This window comes from Phocoena sinus, chromosome 10 (assembly GCF_008692025.1).
Source record: "Phocoena sinus isolate mPhoSin1 chromosome 10, mPhoSin1.pri, whole genome shotgun sequence".
NCBI classification, from domain to species: Eukaryota; Metazoa; Chordata; class Mammalia; order Artiodactyla; family Phocoenidae; genus Phocoena; species Phocoena sinus.
In genome coordinates this window covers 22,076,685-22,095,535 of record NC_045772.1, presented here as the reverse complement: position 1 = coordinate 22,095,535, position 18,851 = coordinate 22,076,685, and the positions used below count along the sequence as shown (strand labels likewise).

Sequence of the window (18,851 nt, the reverse complement as noted above, 5' to 3'; positions counted from 1 at the left end):
GTTCATGCGGTTTAGGGAAAGAAGCTGTCTCCAAAATATAAAAGCGTAAGGTGGGGCTTCCCTGGTGGCGCAGTGGTTGGATTCGTGCCCTGGTCCGGGAGGATCCCACTCGCCGCGGAGCGGCTGGACCCGTGAGCCATGGCCGCTGGGCCTGCGCGTCCCGAGCCTGTGCTCCGCGGCGGGAGGGGCCACGGCAGTGGGAGGCCCGCGTGCCGGAAAAAAAAAAAAAAAAAAAATTTAAAGAAAAGTGTAAGGTGAAGAAGTAAGTGTTGATGCAGAAGCTGCATCAAGTTATTCAGAAGATCTAGCTAAGATAATTAATAAAGGTAGCTATACTAAACAGATTTTCAATTTAGAGAAACAGCCTTATATTGGAAGAAGATGCCATCTAGGACTTTCATAGGTAGAGAGCAGTCAATGCCTGGCTTCAAAGCACCAAAGGACAGGCTGACTCTCAGGTTAGGAATTAATGCAGCTGGTGACTTCAAGTTGAAGCCAATGCTCACTTAACATTCTTAAAATCCTAGGGCCCTAAAGAATTATGCTAAACCTACTCTGTCTATGCTCTAAAAATGGAAAAACAAAGCCTGGATGACAGTCCATCTGCTTACAACATGGTTTACTGAATATTTTAAGTCCACTGCTGATATTATTCAGAAAAAATAAAAATTCTTTTCAAGATACTACTGACAAGCACCTGATCACCCATGAGTTCCGACAGAAATGGACAAGATTCATGTTGAATTCATGCCTGCTATCGCAATATTCATTCTGCAGCCCATGGATCAAGGAGTCATTCTGACTTTCAAGTATTACGATTTAAGAAATACATTTGTAAGGCTAAGCTGTCATAGATTATGATTCCTCTGATGCATCTGTGCAGTCAATTGAAAACCTTCAGGAAAGGATTCACCATTCTAGATGCCACTAAGAACATTTATGATTCATGGGAAGAGGTCAAAATATTAACATTAACAAGAGTTTGGAAGAAGTTGATTTCAATCCTCATGAATGACTTTTGAGGAGTTTAAGACTTCAATGGAGGAAGTAACTGCAGATGTGGTAGAAACTGCAAGAGAACAAGAATTAGGAGTGAAGCCTGAAGATGTGACTGAATTGCTGCAGTCTCATGATAAAACTTTAATGGAAGAGAAAATGCTTCTTACGAATGAGCAAAGAGAGTGGTTTCTTGAGATGGAATCTACTCCTGGTGAAGATGCTGTAAAGATTATTAAAATGACAACAGGATTTCAAATATTACATAAACTTACTAGTTGATAGAGCAGCTGCAGGGTTTGAGAGGACTGACTCCAATTTTGAAAGAAGTTTTACTGTGGGTAAAATGCTATCAAACATCCTTGCATGCTACAGGGAAATCATTCATGAAAGGAAGAGTCAGTTGATGCAGTGAACTTCATTATGATCTTATGTTAAGAAATTGGCACAGCCACCCCAACCTGCAGCAAATACTACCCTGATGAGTCAGCAGCCATTGACATCGAGGCAAAATCCTCCACCGGCAAAAAGATTGTAACTCTCTGAAGACTGAGATCAGATGATGGATAGTTTTTAGCAATAAAGTATTTTTATTGAAGTATAATTGACTTACAATATTATATTAGTTTCAGCTGTATGACACAGTGATTCAATATTTTTATGTATTACAAAACGATCACCACAATAAGTCGTTACCACCTAACACCATACAAATTTATTAGTGTTATCGACCATATTCCCTATGATGCACATTACAACCCCATGACTTATAACTGGAAGACTGTACTTCTTAACCTCTCTTCCTATTTCACTCATCCCTTCACTCCCTCCTTTCTGGAAACCGCCAGTTTGTTCTCTGTATCTATGAATCTGTTTATATTTTCTTATTCATTTACATTCAATGGTATTTATCTTTCTTTACCTGACATTTTTCTTAGCATAATACCCTCTAGGTCCATCCACGGTGTCACAAACAGCAAGAATATTTTTATGGCTGAGTAATATTCCATTGTGTATGTATATACCACACCTTCTTATCCATTCATCCATTGATAGTCACTTAGGCTGCTTCCATATATTGGCTATTATAAATAATGCTGCAATGAACATAAGGGTGCATATATCTTTTCAAACTACTGTTTTCATTTTCTTCAGATAAATACCCAGGAGTAGATTTGCTGGATTGTCTGTTAGTTCTATTTTTAATTTTTGGAGAGACTGCCATACTATTTTCCATAGCAACGACAATAGTTTACATTCCCATCATCTGTGCAGGAGGGTTCCCTTGTCTCTACATCCTAGCCAACACTGGTTATTTGTTTTTTAGGGTTTTTTTCTTGTTGTCTTTGATAACAGCCATCCTGACAGGTGTGAGCTGGTATCTCTTTGCGGTTTTGATTTGCATATCCCTGACCACTAGTGATGTTCAGCATCTTTTCATGTGCCTGTTGACTATGTGTATGCCTTCTTTGGAAAAATGTCTATTCAGATCCTCTGTCTACTTTTTAATCAAGTTGTTTGTTTTGATGTTGAGTTGAATGAGTTATTTGTATATTTTGTATATTAACCCCTTATTGGATATACCATTTGCAAATATTTTCTCCCATTCAGTAGGCTGTTTTCTTTTGTTGATAGTTTAGCTCACTATGCAAAAGCTTTTTAGTTCAATGTAGTCCCATTTGTTTATTTTCCCTTGCCTGAGGAGACATAACCAAAAAAATATTGCTAAGACTGATGTCAAAGAGCATACTGCCTATGTTTTCTTGTAGCAGTTTTATGGTTTCAGGTCTTATATTTAAGTCTTTAATCTATTTTGAGGGGTTTTGTATATGGTGTGAGAAAGTATTCCAGTTTGATTCTTTTGCATGTAGCTGTCCAGTTTTCCCAACACCATTTATTGAAGAGGCTGTCTTTTCCCCATTGTATGTTCTTGCCTCATTTGTCAGAGATTAATTGATCATATAAGTGTGGGTTTATTTCTGGGATCTATATTTCGTTCCATTGATCTATGTGTCTGTTTTTGCACCAGTACCATATTATTTTGATTACTATAGCTTTGTAGTATAGTTTGAAATGAGGGAGCATGATACCTCCAGCTTTGTTCTTTCTCAAGATTGTTTTGGCTGCTCAGGATCTTTTGTGTTTCCATAAAAATTTTAGAATTATTTGTTCTAGTTCTGTGAAAAATGCCATGGGTATTTTGACAGATATTGCATTGAATCTGTAGACTGCCTTTGGAGGTGTGGTTATTTTAACAATATTAATTCTTCCAGTCCATATGCACAGTATACCTTTCCATTATTTTGTGTCATCTTCAATTTCTTTCAGCAGAGGCTTATAGTTTTCTGAACAGCAGGTCTTTTACCTCCTTGGTTGGATTTATTCCTAGGTATTTTATTCTTATTGATGCAATTCTAAATGGGACTGCTTCCTTAATTTCTCTTTCTGATAGTCCATTGTTGGTGTATAGAAACAACATATTTTTGTATATCAATTGTTTATCATGTAACTTTATGGAATTCATTTATTATATCTAATAGTTTTTTGGTGGCAACTTTAGGATTTCTACATATAGTATCATGTCATCTGCAAACAGTGAGCGCTGGTTGTTGTTTTGGGGGGTTTTTGTTTTATTTTGTTTTTAGGCCACGCCATGCAGCTTGCGGGATCCTAGTTCCCCGACCAGAGATTGAACTTGTGCCCTTGGCAGTGAAAGTGCAGAGTCCTAACCACTAGACTGCAAGTGAATTCCCAGTGAGAGCTTTATTTCTTTCCCTTTCAATTTGGATTCCTTTTATTTTTCTTTTCTGATTCTTGTGGCTAGGACTTCCAAAACTATGCTGAATAAAAGTGGTGTGTTCATCCTCGTCTTGTTCCTGATCTTAAAGGAACTGCTTTCTGCTTTTCAGCATTGAGTATGGTGCTGTTTATGACAATTTAGGTTTTTTCTAAGACAAAATAGGTTTTCTGTACCATATCAGTTACTTATGAGCCCTACTGGAAGAATCTTTAATAGTCACATTTATGTTCAAGGCAATCTAGGCTTTTTCTATCATGCTACTCAAAATTATTCCAGCTCCTATCCACTGTCCAACTCCAAAGCCACTTCACATTTTAGTGTATTTGTTACAGCAGCATCCCACTTCTAGGTACCAAAATGTGTGTTAGTTTCCCAGGGCTGCTATAACAAATTATCACAAACTCAGTAGCTTAAAACAACAGAACTTTATTCTCTTACAGTTCTGAATGTCAAAAGTCCAAAATGATTCTCACAGGGCTAAAATCAAGGTATTGGTGGGGCTGGATCCTCTAGGGGAGAATGCATTTCCTACTTTTCAGCCAACTACATTCCTTGGTTCATGGCCACATCACTTCAACCTCTGTATCCATCATCACATATCCTTTTCTGACTTTGACCCTCTATCCTTTTTCTTTTTAAAATATTTATTTATTTACTTATTTATTTTGGCTGCACTGGGTCTTTGTTGTGGCACAGGGGATCTTCATTGCAGCAGGTGGGATCTTTAGTTGTAGCATGAGGACTTCTTAGTTGTGGCATGTGGGCTTCTTAGTTGTGGCATGCGGGCTTCTTAGTGCAGCATGTGGACTTCTTAATTGCGGCATGCATGCGGGATCTAGCTCCCCAAGCAGGGATCAAATCCTGGCTCCCTGCATTGGGAGCACAGAGTCTTACCCACTGGATCACCATAAGGACCGTTGGGCTCACAATGGGTCCACCTGAATAATCCAGGGTATCTCCCTACCTCAGGATCCTTAACTTAATCATATCTGCAAAGTCCCTTTGCCATGTAAGGTCACATATTCACAAGTTGTAAAGATTAGATATGGGCATCTTTGGAGGGAATTAATCTGCCTACTACAGCCATGTCCATTATTAACTGAATTCTGTTTAAAATGTTTAACCCATATTTCCACTTACATAGTTTTAAGCACTGCCCCCACTGAATGCTCATCTTACTGAAATAACATTTTTGCCATTTCCATATTTCAAATGTTGGTTCTTTTAAAAGTTTTGGCAAGAAGAAATTCAGCAACAGAATAAGATTATGTATTGCATCACAAATTCCCAGAGCTGTTAATATCTGAATAATTCCTTAACTTATTATTTTTGTTTGGAATATTTCCAAAGTATGTAGTAGTTTTATTACGGGGGAAAAGTTAAACCCCTATCCAAAACTGTAACTATTTCGGAGTTGAACGATACCTAAAGTATCATCTCAATGTCAAGGATGACAAATATAAGGCCCATGGAAGTTAAATAATTTACCCAGTGACACAGACTCTTATGTAGAGGAGAAGGAACATAAATTTATTTTAAGAATGTCTAATGACTAACTATGAAAAGCTAAGAGCTGCTGCATTTACATAAAAATAATTTATTAAAAAATTTTTTTAATTGAAGTTATAGTTAATTTTCAGTGTTGTGCCAATCTCTGCTGTGCAGCAAAGTGACTCAGTAATATACACATAGACATTCTTTTTTTATATTCTTTTCCATTATAGTTTATCACAGGATATTGAATATAGTTCCCTGTGCTCTACAGTAGGACCTTGTTGTTTACCCATTCTAAATGTAATAGTTTGCATCTACCAACCCCAGTCCATCCCTCTCCCTCCCTGCTTCCCCTTGGCAACCACAAGTCTGTTCCCTTTGTCTATGAGTCTGTTTCAGTTTTGTAGATAGGTTCATTTGTGTCATATTTTAGATTACACATATAAGTGACATCATATGGTATTTGTCTTTCTCTTTCTGACTTACTTCACTTAGTATGCTAATCTCCAGTTGTATCCATGTTGCTGTAAATGACATTATTTCATTCTTTTTTATGGCTGAACAGTATTGTGTATACATATACAATCACAACTTCTTTATCCATTCATCTGTTGATGGACATTTAAGTTGTTTTCATGTTTTGGCTATTGTGAACAGTGCTGCTATGAACATGGGGGTGCATGTTACCTTTTGGTACAGAAACAGGCATACGGATCAATGCAACAGACTAGGGAGCCCAGAAATAAACCCACACACCTATGGTCAATTAATCCTTGACAAAGGAGGCAAGAATATAAAATGGGAAAAAGACAGTCTCTTCAGCAAGTGGTGCTTGGAAAGTTGGACACCTGCATGTAAATCAATGAAGTTAGAACACACCCTCATACCATGTACAAAAATAAACTCAAAACATACATAAGACATGACACCATAAAACTCCTGGAAGAGAACATAGGCAAAACGTTCTCTGACATAAATCGTACCAATGATTTCTTAGGTTAGTCTCCCAAGAATTTATTAATCTCAGTTCCAGGTAGATTTTTATTTAGCCATCTGAGCTTCTTAAGTATTGAAGCAAATATTAAGATAGTTTTCTAAATACCTAGAGGAATTTAAGATAAACTTCATCAGACTCATGAAAATAGACATATTTGCCAGAACACTACACTGATACTCATAGTTACCAGGCCAAGTAAGAGAGGTTCTACTGTTGTTGGTCTAATGACTAGTTAGGAAAAAATCCTGAAAGTCCTTAGGCCCTACAAGTAATATAGCTTCTGGTTTTCCTGGAGACAAGGCAATTAGCTCAGTGGTCTAGTGGAAGCCTAAGATAAATATCTTGTAACATATGTGCACAGCATAAAAGTGTTTTTAAGAAAATTGGTATATCTTCACTTTACTTTTTAAAAAGCACCTAAATTGAATTATACTGTATCCAGTGGTACCTATTCCTTTCAACAAATACCAGAACCTCTTGGATACATTTGAAAGGTTAGTTTGATTAGTAAACGTATGTTAGGCTTATTCTTTTTGCTAATTATAAATAATGTAGACGTGAAGTGGAAATCAAAATATAAAGACTTTGGACAGGCCAGTAAGAATTGCTATTGATATGTGACTAGGCCTCTCAATAAATAAAGAATAAAATATTCATATTACCAGAAATAACCAGATACTTCAATATGAAGGGAAGAAAATGTTCATTTTTACTTACAGAACTGAAGACTCAAAAACTATGGCTTTATGTGCATACGTATGTGCGTGTTATGTATATTGTCATGCCAATAAAGATATTTTAATCTTACTGAATTTATAATATTTATAATAGCTGGCAAAATTTCTCAGAACTTTTTTTAGTAGGCCAATTTGATAATGAGTAAAGAATAGAGCATAAATGTGATGTTTAAGGCTCTTTTCACCATGTAGTCAGGGTACAGATGTCTAGGGAAAATCTCAACATTTTGAGGGTGTGTCAAAACATAAAATTTTTGATGGCTGTAAAAACAGATATTGTTAATAAAAATAGCTTTACTCTTCCTGTTAATAGAAATAATATCCTAATAAAAAATAGAAATTATAAAGAAAATAAAATTTACACCATCCAGAAATAAGTACTTTAAACATTTCACTGAACATATTATACCCAAACACACATACACAGACGATTTTACATAAATTGGACCACAAGTATAAAGCTAGTTTGAAATGTTTGTTTTGCTCTTTTTCTTAAAAAAAAAAATCAGGTATATCTTTTCATTTCAATAAATAGGGAACTACATAATCATTCTTACGGCTTCAGAGTATTCTTTCATAGAATGCTCCATAATTTATTTAACCAAATCCTCACTGTAAGATATTAATCCTGTTTATGATATTTTTTGCTACAATAAACCTTGATAAACATTCTGTACACCCAGCTTGTTTACCACCTTGTCCAATTCTCTTTAAGGTAAACTGTCTACAATTAATTCTGTCTGCAGTTAGAAGTGCTGGATAAGACAGTATGCATATTTTAACTCATACCTAACAGAAAGTTTGTCTAACCCTTTCTGAAAGCAATTTGTCAGTACGTATTAAGATCCTTAGATCCACCCATGGGAGAAGGGGTGGTCTGCTGATCTGTGGCAGTGTGGCCTTGTGAGGGGTTTAGGCCTAGTTGGAAGCTACAGTTTCTGGAGGAGAGGTGCAGTGGAATTATGACTGAATACCAGTATCTGTGCACATCAACATCTGTGCACCCTGATATCTACTGGGGCCCCAGCCTCTGCATGTCCTGACATCTCCATGCTCTAGGCAGGGCACAGTCAGGTCCAGGAGCAACTGTCTCTAGCACTGAGCAGTCAGTAATCAGCTCCCCCACCCTGTCCTCAGTCACTCAGAGACAAAGCCTGCAGAAGACCACTGCTAACCCACCTGCCAGAGAGACCAGGGAAACAGGACGCCCTGCAAGGTGTGGTAAGGAAGGTGCAGAGGAGCCTCTAGGAGCTGTCTTGATAAAAGATAGCGATGAACAGCCAATATACATTACCATACTACAAAGCCGAAGGCAGCCTTGCAATGAGCAAGTTTAATACCTCCATGGGGAAACTGCAGCGACACCTGTACAAGGGGGAGTACCCTATATTCCACTATGCACCAGTGTTTGAGAGTGACTTTATACAGGTCAGCAGAAAAGGAGAAGTGATTGATGTGCACAACTGGGCCCAAATGGTGACTGTGGGCATCGTTCGTACCAGCCCCCGCCTCACACTACCTGATGTCATGCTGCTGGCCTGACCAGCTGCTATCTGTGATGACTGTAACAGATATGGCCCTGCCACCCAGGAAAGAGGTAAAAAGCCTACACAGATCTTAGAGCTAACCAGGCTGCTTCACTTGAATTTTGTAAAGATATCCATCCATAACAGTAAAAAACAACAGCTCCACCTGAAGCTTACCACTGGCCGCTCTTTCTACCTTCAGCTGTGTCCCCCTTCAGATACAAGAGATCTTTTTATTCAGTGGGAAAACCTCATTTACATCCTGAGACCACCAGTGGAGGCTTACAGCAGCACCCAGGTCATTCCAGCTAGGGACACTCTGGACATAACTGGGTTTGAGGAAGAGACTAAGGGCCCAGTGGTAAGCACTCCACAATCTCTAAAAGACGAGGCCAAGGTGCTTAGGGAGAAGAGCTAAAGGACCTGCAGAGGCTTTGGTACACAGGCTCACCTGGAAAATACATGGATTTTTGGAAGGACTCAGGGCCAAATGAGCCTCATTTGGAGGCCATGGCACACTGAGGAGGTTCCTAGTACTTCTCCAAAGTGTTCCCCAAGGCTGTATTTCAGAGATTCCTTAGCTGTCAGCAACCCTTAATTCATATCAAATATTGTATTGCCATCTGCAGCATCCTGACCATCCAATCTATTCTTTTTTTATGTTTCTCTAGCTTTTCTCATTTTTTTTATTGGAGTATAGTTGCTTTACACTGCTGTGTCAGTTTCTCTATACAGCAAAGTGAATCAGCCACACATATACATATATCCCTTCTTTTTTGGATTTCCTTCCCATTTAGGTCACCACAGGGCACCGAGGAGAGTTCCCTGTACTGTACAGTAGGTTCTCATTAGTTATCTATTTAATACATAATAGTGTATATATGTCAATCCCAATCTCCCAATTCATCTCACCCCCCCTTCCCCCTTGGTATCCATACATTTGTTCTCTACGTCGGTGTCTCTGTTTCTGCTTTGCAAATAAGATCATGTATACCATTCTTCTAGGTTCCATAGATAGATAGATAGATATATAGATATCACATTAATATACGATATTTTTCTCTTTCTGACTTACTTCACTCTGTATGACAGTCTCTAGGTCCATCTACATCTCTGCAAATGACACCGTTTTGTTCCTTTTTATGGCTGAGTGATATTCCATTGTATATATGTACCACCTCTTCTTTATCAATTCATCTGTTGACGGACATTTAGGTTGCTTCTATGTCCTGGCAATTGTAAATACTGTTGCAATGAACATTGGGATGCATGTGTCTTTTTGAGTTATGGTTTTCTCTGGGTATATGCCCAGTAGTGGGATTACTGGGTCATATGGTAGTTCTATTTTTAGTTTAAGGAAACTCCATACTGTTCTCCATAGTGGCTGTATCAATTTACATTCCCACCAACAGTGTAAGAGGGTTCCCTTTTCTCCACACCCTCTCCAGCATTTATTGTTTGTAGATTTTTTGATGATGGCCATTCTGACTCGTGTGAGGTGATACCTCATTGTAGTTTTGATTTGCATTTCTCTAATAATTAGTGATGTTGAGCAGCTTTCCATGTGCCTCTTGGCCATCTGCATGTCTTCTTTGGAGAAATGTCTATTTAGGTCTTCTGTCCATTTTTTGATTGGGTTGTTTTTTGGGTTTTTTTTGCGGTATGCGGGCCTCTCACTGTTGTGGCCTCTCCCGTTGCAGAGCACAGGTTCCGGAGGCGCAGGCTCAGCGGCCATGGCTCACGGGCCCAGCCGCTCTGCGGCACGTGGAATCTTCCCAGACCGGGGCACGAACCCGTATCCCCTGCATTGGCAGGCGGACTCTCAACCACTGTGCCACCAGGGAAGCCCTGTTTGTTTTTTAATATTGAGCTGCATGAGCTGTTTATATATTTTGGAGATTAATCCTTTGTCCGTTGATTCATTTGCAAATATTTTCTCCCATTCTGAGGGTTGTTTTTTCGTCTTGTTTATGGTTTCCTTTGCTGTGCAAAAGCTTTGAAGTTTCATTAGGTCCCATTTGTTTATTTTTGTTTTTATTTCCATTTTTCCAGGAGGTGGGTCAAAAAGGATCTTGCTGTGATTTATGTCATAGAGTGTTCTGCCTATGTTTTCCTCTAAGAGTTTTATAGTGTCTGGCCTCACATTTAGGTCTTTAATCCATTTTGAGTTTATTTTTGTGTATGGTGTTAGGGAGTGTTCTAATTTCATCATCCAATCTATTCTTGAACATACTCCAACCCAGCTAAGCTGACATGTTGCAGAATGTATGTCTCCCCATGACTGCCTTGTACTGACTTTTGTATACATCAGTGACAGTGAGATGTGCACAATTTGCTAGTAGCTATCAAAATATTCAAGCACATACCACCTGACCAGCAGAAATACTAACAAAAGTGTATTTTAATAAGTGTTCTCACTGACACAAACTGTCCAAGCAAACTGGATGATCATTGTGGTCACTGTGGAGATACTGTAGGGGGCACTGTTGCATCAAATGGGAGAGTGGACTTGAGAGCTCAAAATTCTTATTATAAGCTCTTTTGTTTAGCTATAGGAATAGAACGGAGCAGTCTTTCTGGTCTCACTTTATTTTACTTGTCTTTCCCTAGGCAAATGCTACCTATTTCTATGGAAGGAATCAAGATCAAGTGAGCATCAGGAGCCTTCACATAAACCCTGAAGTGTTTGGGGCCACCTATTATGATTATGCTGGGGAGGAATGAATTCATCATGCCTCCCACTTATACTGCATTTAAGAGTTCACATAATTCTGCAGTTACAAAGCCTACAGAGCCTGATAAAAGGAGCAATTGTAACAACAGGCACCACCACTGGTGCTGTGCATATGACTGCAACCATGTTTGCAGACTCAAAAGAGAAACACAGCCCTAGCAGGAGCAGCCTTCCTAGATCCAGGAGGAAGTACAGTCAGCATGGTCATAGTGGTTGCTTTCAACATGTCTTAATATTGTTGTTGGCAAGGACTGCAAGCCCTCTTGTCCTCAGAGAGTACTTCTAGCCCATCAATAAGAGCTGTTGGCATCTCCCCATGGGGCAGCATGAGTATGGTGACTGCAGGAGCAGAGACTGCTGGCAAGCATGTTGCAAAACAGCTAAAGACTTAGTATCCAGACCCCTCATCTCAACCTTACCGAGTGAAGGCTACATGAGTGAACAGGATGGTGAACAGAGGGTCTCCACCCATCAGGACTGACTTTAGGAAAGAGCCTCAAAGCCCTGCACTGCACATGGTGCAGAGGTGGACATCTCATCTAAGATGGTGGAGGAAAGCAATATCATCCACCATACAACTCAACTCAAATTCTCTGCTCTAATAACATATGCTCTATTAACAGGAAAGGGTAGTAATAAAACTAAACAGGGATTTACAATCAGGCTCTGAACTATCTGTAACCTTCCCTTCACTTGATATTGTGATTAAATAAACAGATGACAGAATAAAATGCTAAAGATTACTCTCAAAGATCCCAATCCATCTATGATCTACATTTATTAGCCAAAGAAAATTCTAAAACTTCCAAAATACATAACCAGGGACAGAAGCAACCAATAGGAGGCAGGACAAGGTAAATTAAGCCTAGAAAGCAAAATGACATCAAAGTTTTAAACTATAAATATGTTAAGCTATACTAGTGTGCCAACCATTGCACATTAATTTTGTTGTGAAATATAATCAAGTATTTTTATAGTTTTGCACCATCACACATTAAAAATTTTATTGTAATTATATATATATATGGATGTGTGTGTGTATATGTGTGTGTGTATATATACATATACACACACACATATACACACACACATATAAATGTTAAAGGGGAGCTCATCACAAATTGAGAACATTAGTAAAAGAAGGCTAGAAGAGAACACTGGTAAAAGAATTCTACTTTTGATTTGTTAGATTAAAGACATTAAAAAAAACATACTGCATCTCAAGTAAATTTATAGATTTAATGCAGTAACAATTAAAATCCCAATAAGAATACTTTTCAAATTTGACATAGTAATTATAAAATATAAATTTAAAAAGCAGACAATGTCAGTTAATAGTTTTAATACAATAATGATTTCTCCTGCCATATATATGTACAAATATCAAAAGGGGGTCATTGTTTTTAAAAATAGGAAAATTAAGAGGTTCAGAAGAAACCCCACGCCAAACAGGATGAAATATAATGAAAGTAATGGGAGTTATTGCCAAATGGAAAGTCATAGAAAAACCATATATCAACAAGTTAAAAACAAATATAGAGCCATATTTGAAATTTGTTAAAAGGAATTCTGGATGAAATGAATCAAAAAAATAAGACCAAGAACTTTAATGAATTTGATAGGTTAAAAAACTACACAACATACGCTCATACAATATTAAGAAAAAAGAAAAGCTGCAGGCTGGGAAACATTTTATGGTAAATGTAACTACTAAAATAGTAATACTCAATACCTATTGGAGCAATGCAAGTCTCCACAGAAAAACAGTCAAAGAAAAGTATTTAAAAATTGTAAACCAAAAACAAGTTACTACCAAGCCTACTACCAAACCTAATAAAACAAAATAAATTAAAATTAAAAAAATAAAAGTATATGTTAGTAAGGTAATGGAGAACCCAGATACAGCCATATATTATTGATAGCTTAGAGCCCTACTACTTTATAAGAATTCTACTTTTAAAATAAAAAATACAAAGGTGTTAATTTTATAAAACAAAAAAATAGGTAAAAACATTCAATTATTGGCAAATTGTTAAGCAGATAAGAGAATATTAATAAAATTAAAACGTATGTTTCTTAATTTCCTTTCTCATACACCCTTCTGTATATGAGGTAAAACTCTATATGTAAAAACTTTAAGTGAAGAAATGAAACCCTACAGAACACACACATTTGTTTATTATTTAATTCAACTACTACTTAATTCTGACAACATGCCAGGAACAATGTTGGCATTAGATCATAGACACCAAGCAACACATAGTCTCTACCTTTATGGATCTCATAGCCCAGTATAATATATTGATAATAATTCTGTAATGGTTAGTATAAATTGTCATAAAGTTCTATAAATAGTTCATATTAAGGTGAAGAGATTCTTTAAGTACTATATGCTGATTTGACTATCCTAGTTAGTGTGCTACAATAAATTTATATTGTAATTTGGGTGGCTGTGATCAAATTATGACATACATGTAAAAACATGTAATGGTTTCTTAGACAAAATCGTTTCATATTTGTTGCAAAACAGAAAATAATATTTTTGAGATATAATGAGTTATTTTCTGTCCTAGATTATTTTTGCACTCATGTTCTATGTGGCTACATATACATACCTTTGCCATTACACTGTTTTTCATATTAAGTGCTTTTTCGTCTTCATGTAGAGATATTTTCTTTGTGGCTTCACATTTCCTAATTCTGTTTGGCTTATTTTATTTATTTCTGAAACTCCTCTAAGGGCTTGCAGACCACAGTACACAACAAAAATTTGAAGGTGACACAATAGAATTAAAAGTGACTTAATGAGTAGTGAAATGATTTCAAAATTGTAAATGATGTTTTAGTGTTCTGGTCTCATTTTTGAATTGTAGTGCATAATCTTCAGTGGCACACATTATTCTATGATATTCCATTGTGCTAAGAAAAATAATCACTGCTGCTTTTAAAGAGCTTTCATATGCTTCCTTTTAAATCATTTTTATTATTATTTAAATATAAATTGTGATTTAATTTCAAAATAGCATTTTTTAATGAAATATTTCCAAATCATAGATACTAAAACTTCATAAACAACTCAATTTTTCTGGAACTAGCATCATGACAAACATAAAACAAGCACAAAATTTATATAGACTATGTGTTTGCATATGCATACATGTACAGCTAATTACATAAGCATTTTACTGACCTTCAACTGAAGAAAAATTACAAAGTGAAGAAGACGCTGATTGGATTTGCAGAGGGGAAGAAAAGAAATTTACTTAAAAACATAGGCAACCATTTTTATGTTTTATTGTACCTTAAGAAAGCAAACCATTACCTGTGCAAGAATGGGGAAGCCAAGGTTCCTACATCCATTACAAGGAGTTAATGCTTCCCAGAGTCCTGAGGGCCCACAAGTGTTTTCATCATCATCTTCTTCTTCCACTTCTCCTGGTGACAAATTTATTGTAGATGAAGTTCTCTGAAATTAAATTTATATGTCTATATTAATTTTATCAATGTATATATTATATCAGTGTCATTTAGATATCTTAACATCAATTAAATTACATAAATTTCTTATGGTGTATGTTAGCAAGCAGAAGTCAGCTTAATTCTAGCCATAGTTATGTGGCTGTGCCATGTGAATCAGCCAGAAAGCATGTATAATTCAACTCGAAGTTGAAAGTGAAAGAAAACTGAAAGTGAAAAAGCTGGATGAAAAAGACTGGTAAATTACAAAGTTTGTATTGAAGAACAGGACATGGAAATGACCCAAGAAAATACAGGAATAGCAACAAATGAGAAAAATATTATGATTTCTAATGCAATCAGAGAAATAGCATGAAAATACTTTATTGAGACAGGAATTGATAAAAAGCCCATTTTTCACAATGTCACCAAAATGGTAGTCTCCTTTCTGAAAAAACGTGAGCTTCATAAAGTTTTGTATTATACATATAAGAGGGGTAATACTTTTAAAATTAATAATAGGACTCCCATGTTAAACATACATATTTACTTTTACTACTTCCCAAATCCCACTTAAATGACAACAAAACTTTTGTAAAAATGGTCTAAACCATAAGGACAAGGACAACTGGAGGGATGTTAGCAGATGAGCAATATCAAGAAAACGTTTAGATAATGATAAACAGATGATTTATCAAATTAACTTAGCAAACTTAAGAAAACTGAAAACAAAGTGCCTGCAAGGAGGAAGAATAAGAAGCAGATCTACTCATGATTCAACACCCTCAAAAGGGCTTAAGAATTAGAGAGACTGACTACCTGTGAAGGTGTAGGTGCTGGTGGAGCTGAAACAGAATGGAAACTCCACCTCAGCCAGCTGAGAAACTAAACCTTTACCACCTGACAAAAAATTGGAGGTTTACATTCTGATGAGGTTGAAGCAAAGGGATTATGAATTTTAAGAATCTATGTACAATAAGCCGAGGGGTGCCTCGTTAAAAACAATGAAATTAAGTGAACATCTATGTAGTAAATGAAGATTCTCAACCTACCCCAGTGCCTTCCCACATTTGTCTTGGAGAACATGAGAGCTAAGTTCATATCCTCCAGGTAGGATCCAAGAATATATTCCTCTCTGCAGAAATGGACCTCTCAAGAAAAGTGATCTGTACGTATTTAGGAAAATGGTGGGGCATCTATGCCTTAATGCCTACTGTGAAGCCCCCTCTCTACAAACTCCATCCACACAAACAGTTCCTAATTTTTTAGTTAAATATGAACAAAAACACAAGGATCACCACATATTGGAAGGAAACCTCTAAAACAAGGGTCCCCAACCCCCAGAGACCCCTGTTAGGAACTGGGCCACACAGCAGAAGGTAAGTGAGCGAAGCTTCATCTGCCACTCCCTATTGCTCGCATTACCGCCTGAACCATCCCCCTCCCCCCATCTGTGGAAAAACTGTCTTCCATGAAACCAGTCCCTGGTGCCAAAAAGGTTGGGAACTGCTGCTTTAACAGAACAACATAAATATACAGAAAAAAGTTATAAATAATATCCTCAGAGAGATAGAAGATATTTGCATCCCTAAAACAAGAACAGAATGCTACAAAACAAATAAATGCATAAAATCCAACAGAACTGCTGGAAAATAAGTCACAGCAAATTTCCCAGAGGACAGAACAAAAGATCAAAAGACATTAAAAGTTAAGAAAATTAGGGGATCAAACAAAGAATGCTTCATGTAAAGGTGAGAAGAAGTTGTCAAAGTAATAATGCAATAAATTTTGTCAGAACTGAAGAAAAATTCCACATTCAAAGAGCCTGCTGAATACTCAGCAGACTGAATTTTTTTAAAAAACTGGAAAGACAATAAGTTTGTCTAAAAATATTCAGAATGTAGTGTTCAGTGTACAACATTGATAGATCATGATTACTGAGGTTAGTAAAGATAGTTTACATTCTGAATTGTAAATAGCACCCACCTCCCCCCAAAAGCTGTTACTTTTAAAAATAGAAAATAAGACTTCATAAAATGACTTATTTTTATATTCACATCTTAAATTTCCCTTTATCAATTTTCAATAACTGAGAAATTATGAATTTCAGTAGTCCTTCAATCAGTTACTGTCTGTAAGATACAATAATAACGATAGCTACAGTCTATTGAACACTCTATTATTCATTATTTTAATTCACACAATGCTTTCAGGCGAATACTAAACTAAGGCACAGAGAAGTCAAGTAAAACCCAAGGTCAAGAGCTGGTAAGTGACAGAAAAAGGATTCTAATCCAGACTACCTGACTCTAGAGCATGTATATGCTTGATCAATGCTGTCTACAAAAATGAACAGAATGATCAAATGGGCATCTCCTTCACCAACTAATGATCAGTCACTGGTCTGACCATCATGGTTGACATGTACGGCTCTATAAATGATTATATACTTGGCTAAGAATTATCAACATTTTATAGATTAATCAGTTCTCTCCCTCTGTCTCTTTCTCCTCCACAAAGAAAAACTCTGCTTATGTCTCTCCCCAGCTCATAAATCTCCAATTATTTCCCACTGTACAGCAAATAATATCAAAATTCCTTAATATGGCTCAAGGTTTCATGATCAAGCTATTTTTCAGTTCTTTTTCTTACTCTATTTTACTCACCCCAGACTATAACCAAATGGAATTGTTTACCCTTTCCTAATCTGTTCAATGTTTTGTTCATGCCCAGACCTAAATTCTCCATATAGCTATTGTACTGGTTAAGAGTTTAGGCTCTAAAATTAGTCCTGGATTCAAGTTCTAACTCTCTCACTTATTAGCCTACTTAGTAGTGTGATTTTCATCAGATATGACCACTGTCCCCCTCACTTACCTCACATATGCAGTGGGAAAATAGTACAGTAGTACCTTCCTCAGAATTTTTTCCTGATAATAAGGTAATGAATATAAAGTGCCTGAAACATAGTAAGGTTTCAGTAAATATTAACTACTGTCTTTAGCTATTATTCTCTTATAATCCCATTGATTCCTCAAAATACAGTCCAGGTTTCACCTCTTACGTACATTTTTCCAGATTTCCCACAAATAGAAATGATGTTGCTCTCTTCTGAATGTCTATAGCTCTTTCTGAGAGTTTGTGTATTGTGTTATTTCACACACACTTTGAGATGATAGACTGCATCATCCCTCTGGCAAAGAGCAAAAGCCTTGAAGTCAAACAAACATACATTTAAGATATACAAACAGATATACATTCCTGACTCTGCCACATGCAAGTTGTGTGACTGAGCAAATCACATAATCTTACTAATCCTCAGTTTCCTCATCTGCAAAGCAGGCATAATAACAGTTCTTACTTGATAGGGCTGTATGCGGATAAAATTAGTTGCTTGACAGCAACTGGTTCATAAAAAATAAACAATAAATGTTGCTTTTTTAAATTAAACTTTATCCTGAAAGAGTTGTATACACACACACACACACACACACACACACTCAACTTACTTATCCAACTTAATTGTAAGTTATCTGAAAGTAAACATGCCTTATTCACATTTGTATCTCTTACAATGTGTTGTGCATAATGTAATGTAATAATTATTTATTAAATAAATCATTAAATGAATTTCAAACTAACATTTTCATCTGACTACCTAAAAAATTTTACTAACATTAAGAGGTGTATATAATTGCATCACAAATCTCATTATTCTTATTTTAGTTTTATTTTATATTAACCATTGCCAATAGCATTAGCAGAAATAACAAAATTTATCAGTGGTTTAGTACTGCCCCCTAAAGTCAGTATAGATGTTAGCTGTGTACAACCATAGTTCTCCACTTTACTGGTTTACAATAAAAGAGGCCTGGGAAAGATTTTATCAAACTAAATATAACCTTCCATTATATATGGGAAAGAAGTTACATAAACACACTTAAGTTCACAGTTTCCTTTATTTCAAATGCCTTTCAAACTTTTTACTGGAGATCCAATTGTGTTCCTAAAGTTCCAGATGCCAGGAAATTCTTCCACAGAACATAAACCTAAATTTTCATAGTTTGGGCCTATTAGCTTTCTGGTTAATGCATAGTAATTATGCAGAAGA

General features: G+C 36.5%; 2 protein-coding genes across 7 annotated transcripts in view; one reads left to right on the top strand and one right to left on the bottom strand.

Moving 5' to 3' along the window:
* Window positions 1–18,851, bottom strand: part of ANKS1B (ankyrin repeat and sterile alpha motif domain containing 1B) — a 1,217,724-nt gene that overhangs the window by 845,873 nt on the left and 353,000 nt on the right. For all 6 annotated transcript variants that reach the window (XM_032645644.1, XM_032645646.1, XM_032645647.1 and 3 more), the window contains exon 9: window positions 14,607–14,750. In XM_032645644.1, the coding sequence (XP_032501535.1) occupies window positions 14,607–14,750 (144 nt within the window). The remainder of the gene's footprint in view (window positions 1–14,606; window positions 14,751–18,851) is intronic.
* On the top strand, window positions 8,297–8,968 carry FAM71C (family with sequence similarity 71 member C). Its single transcript, XM_032645278.1, is given in 1 exon segment — window positions 8,297–8,968. A coding segment is annotated over 1 exon segment (672 nt).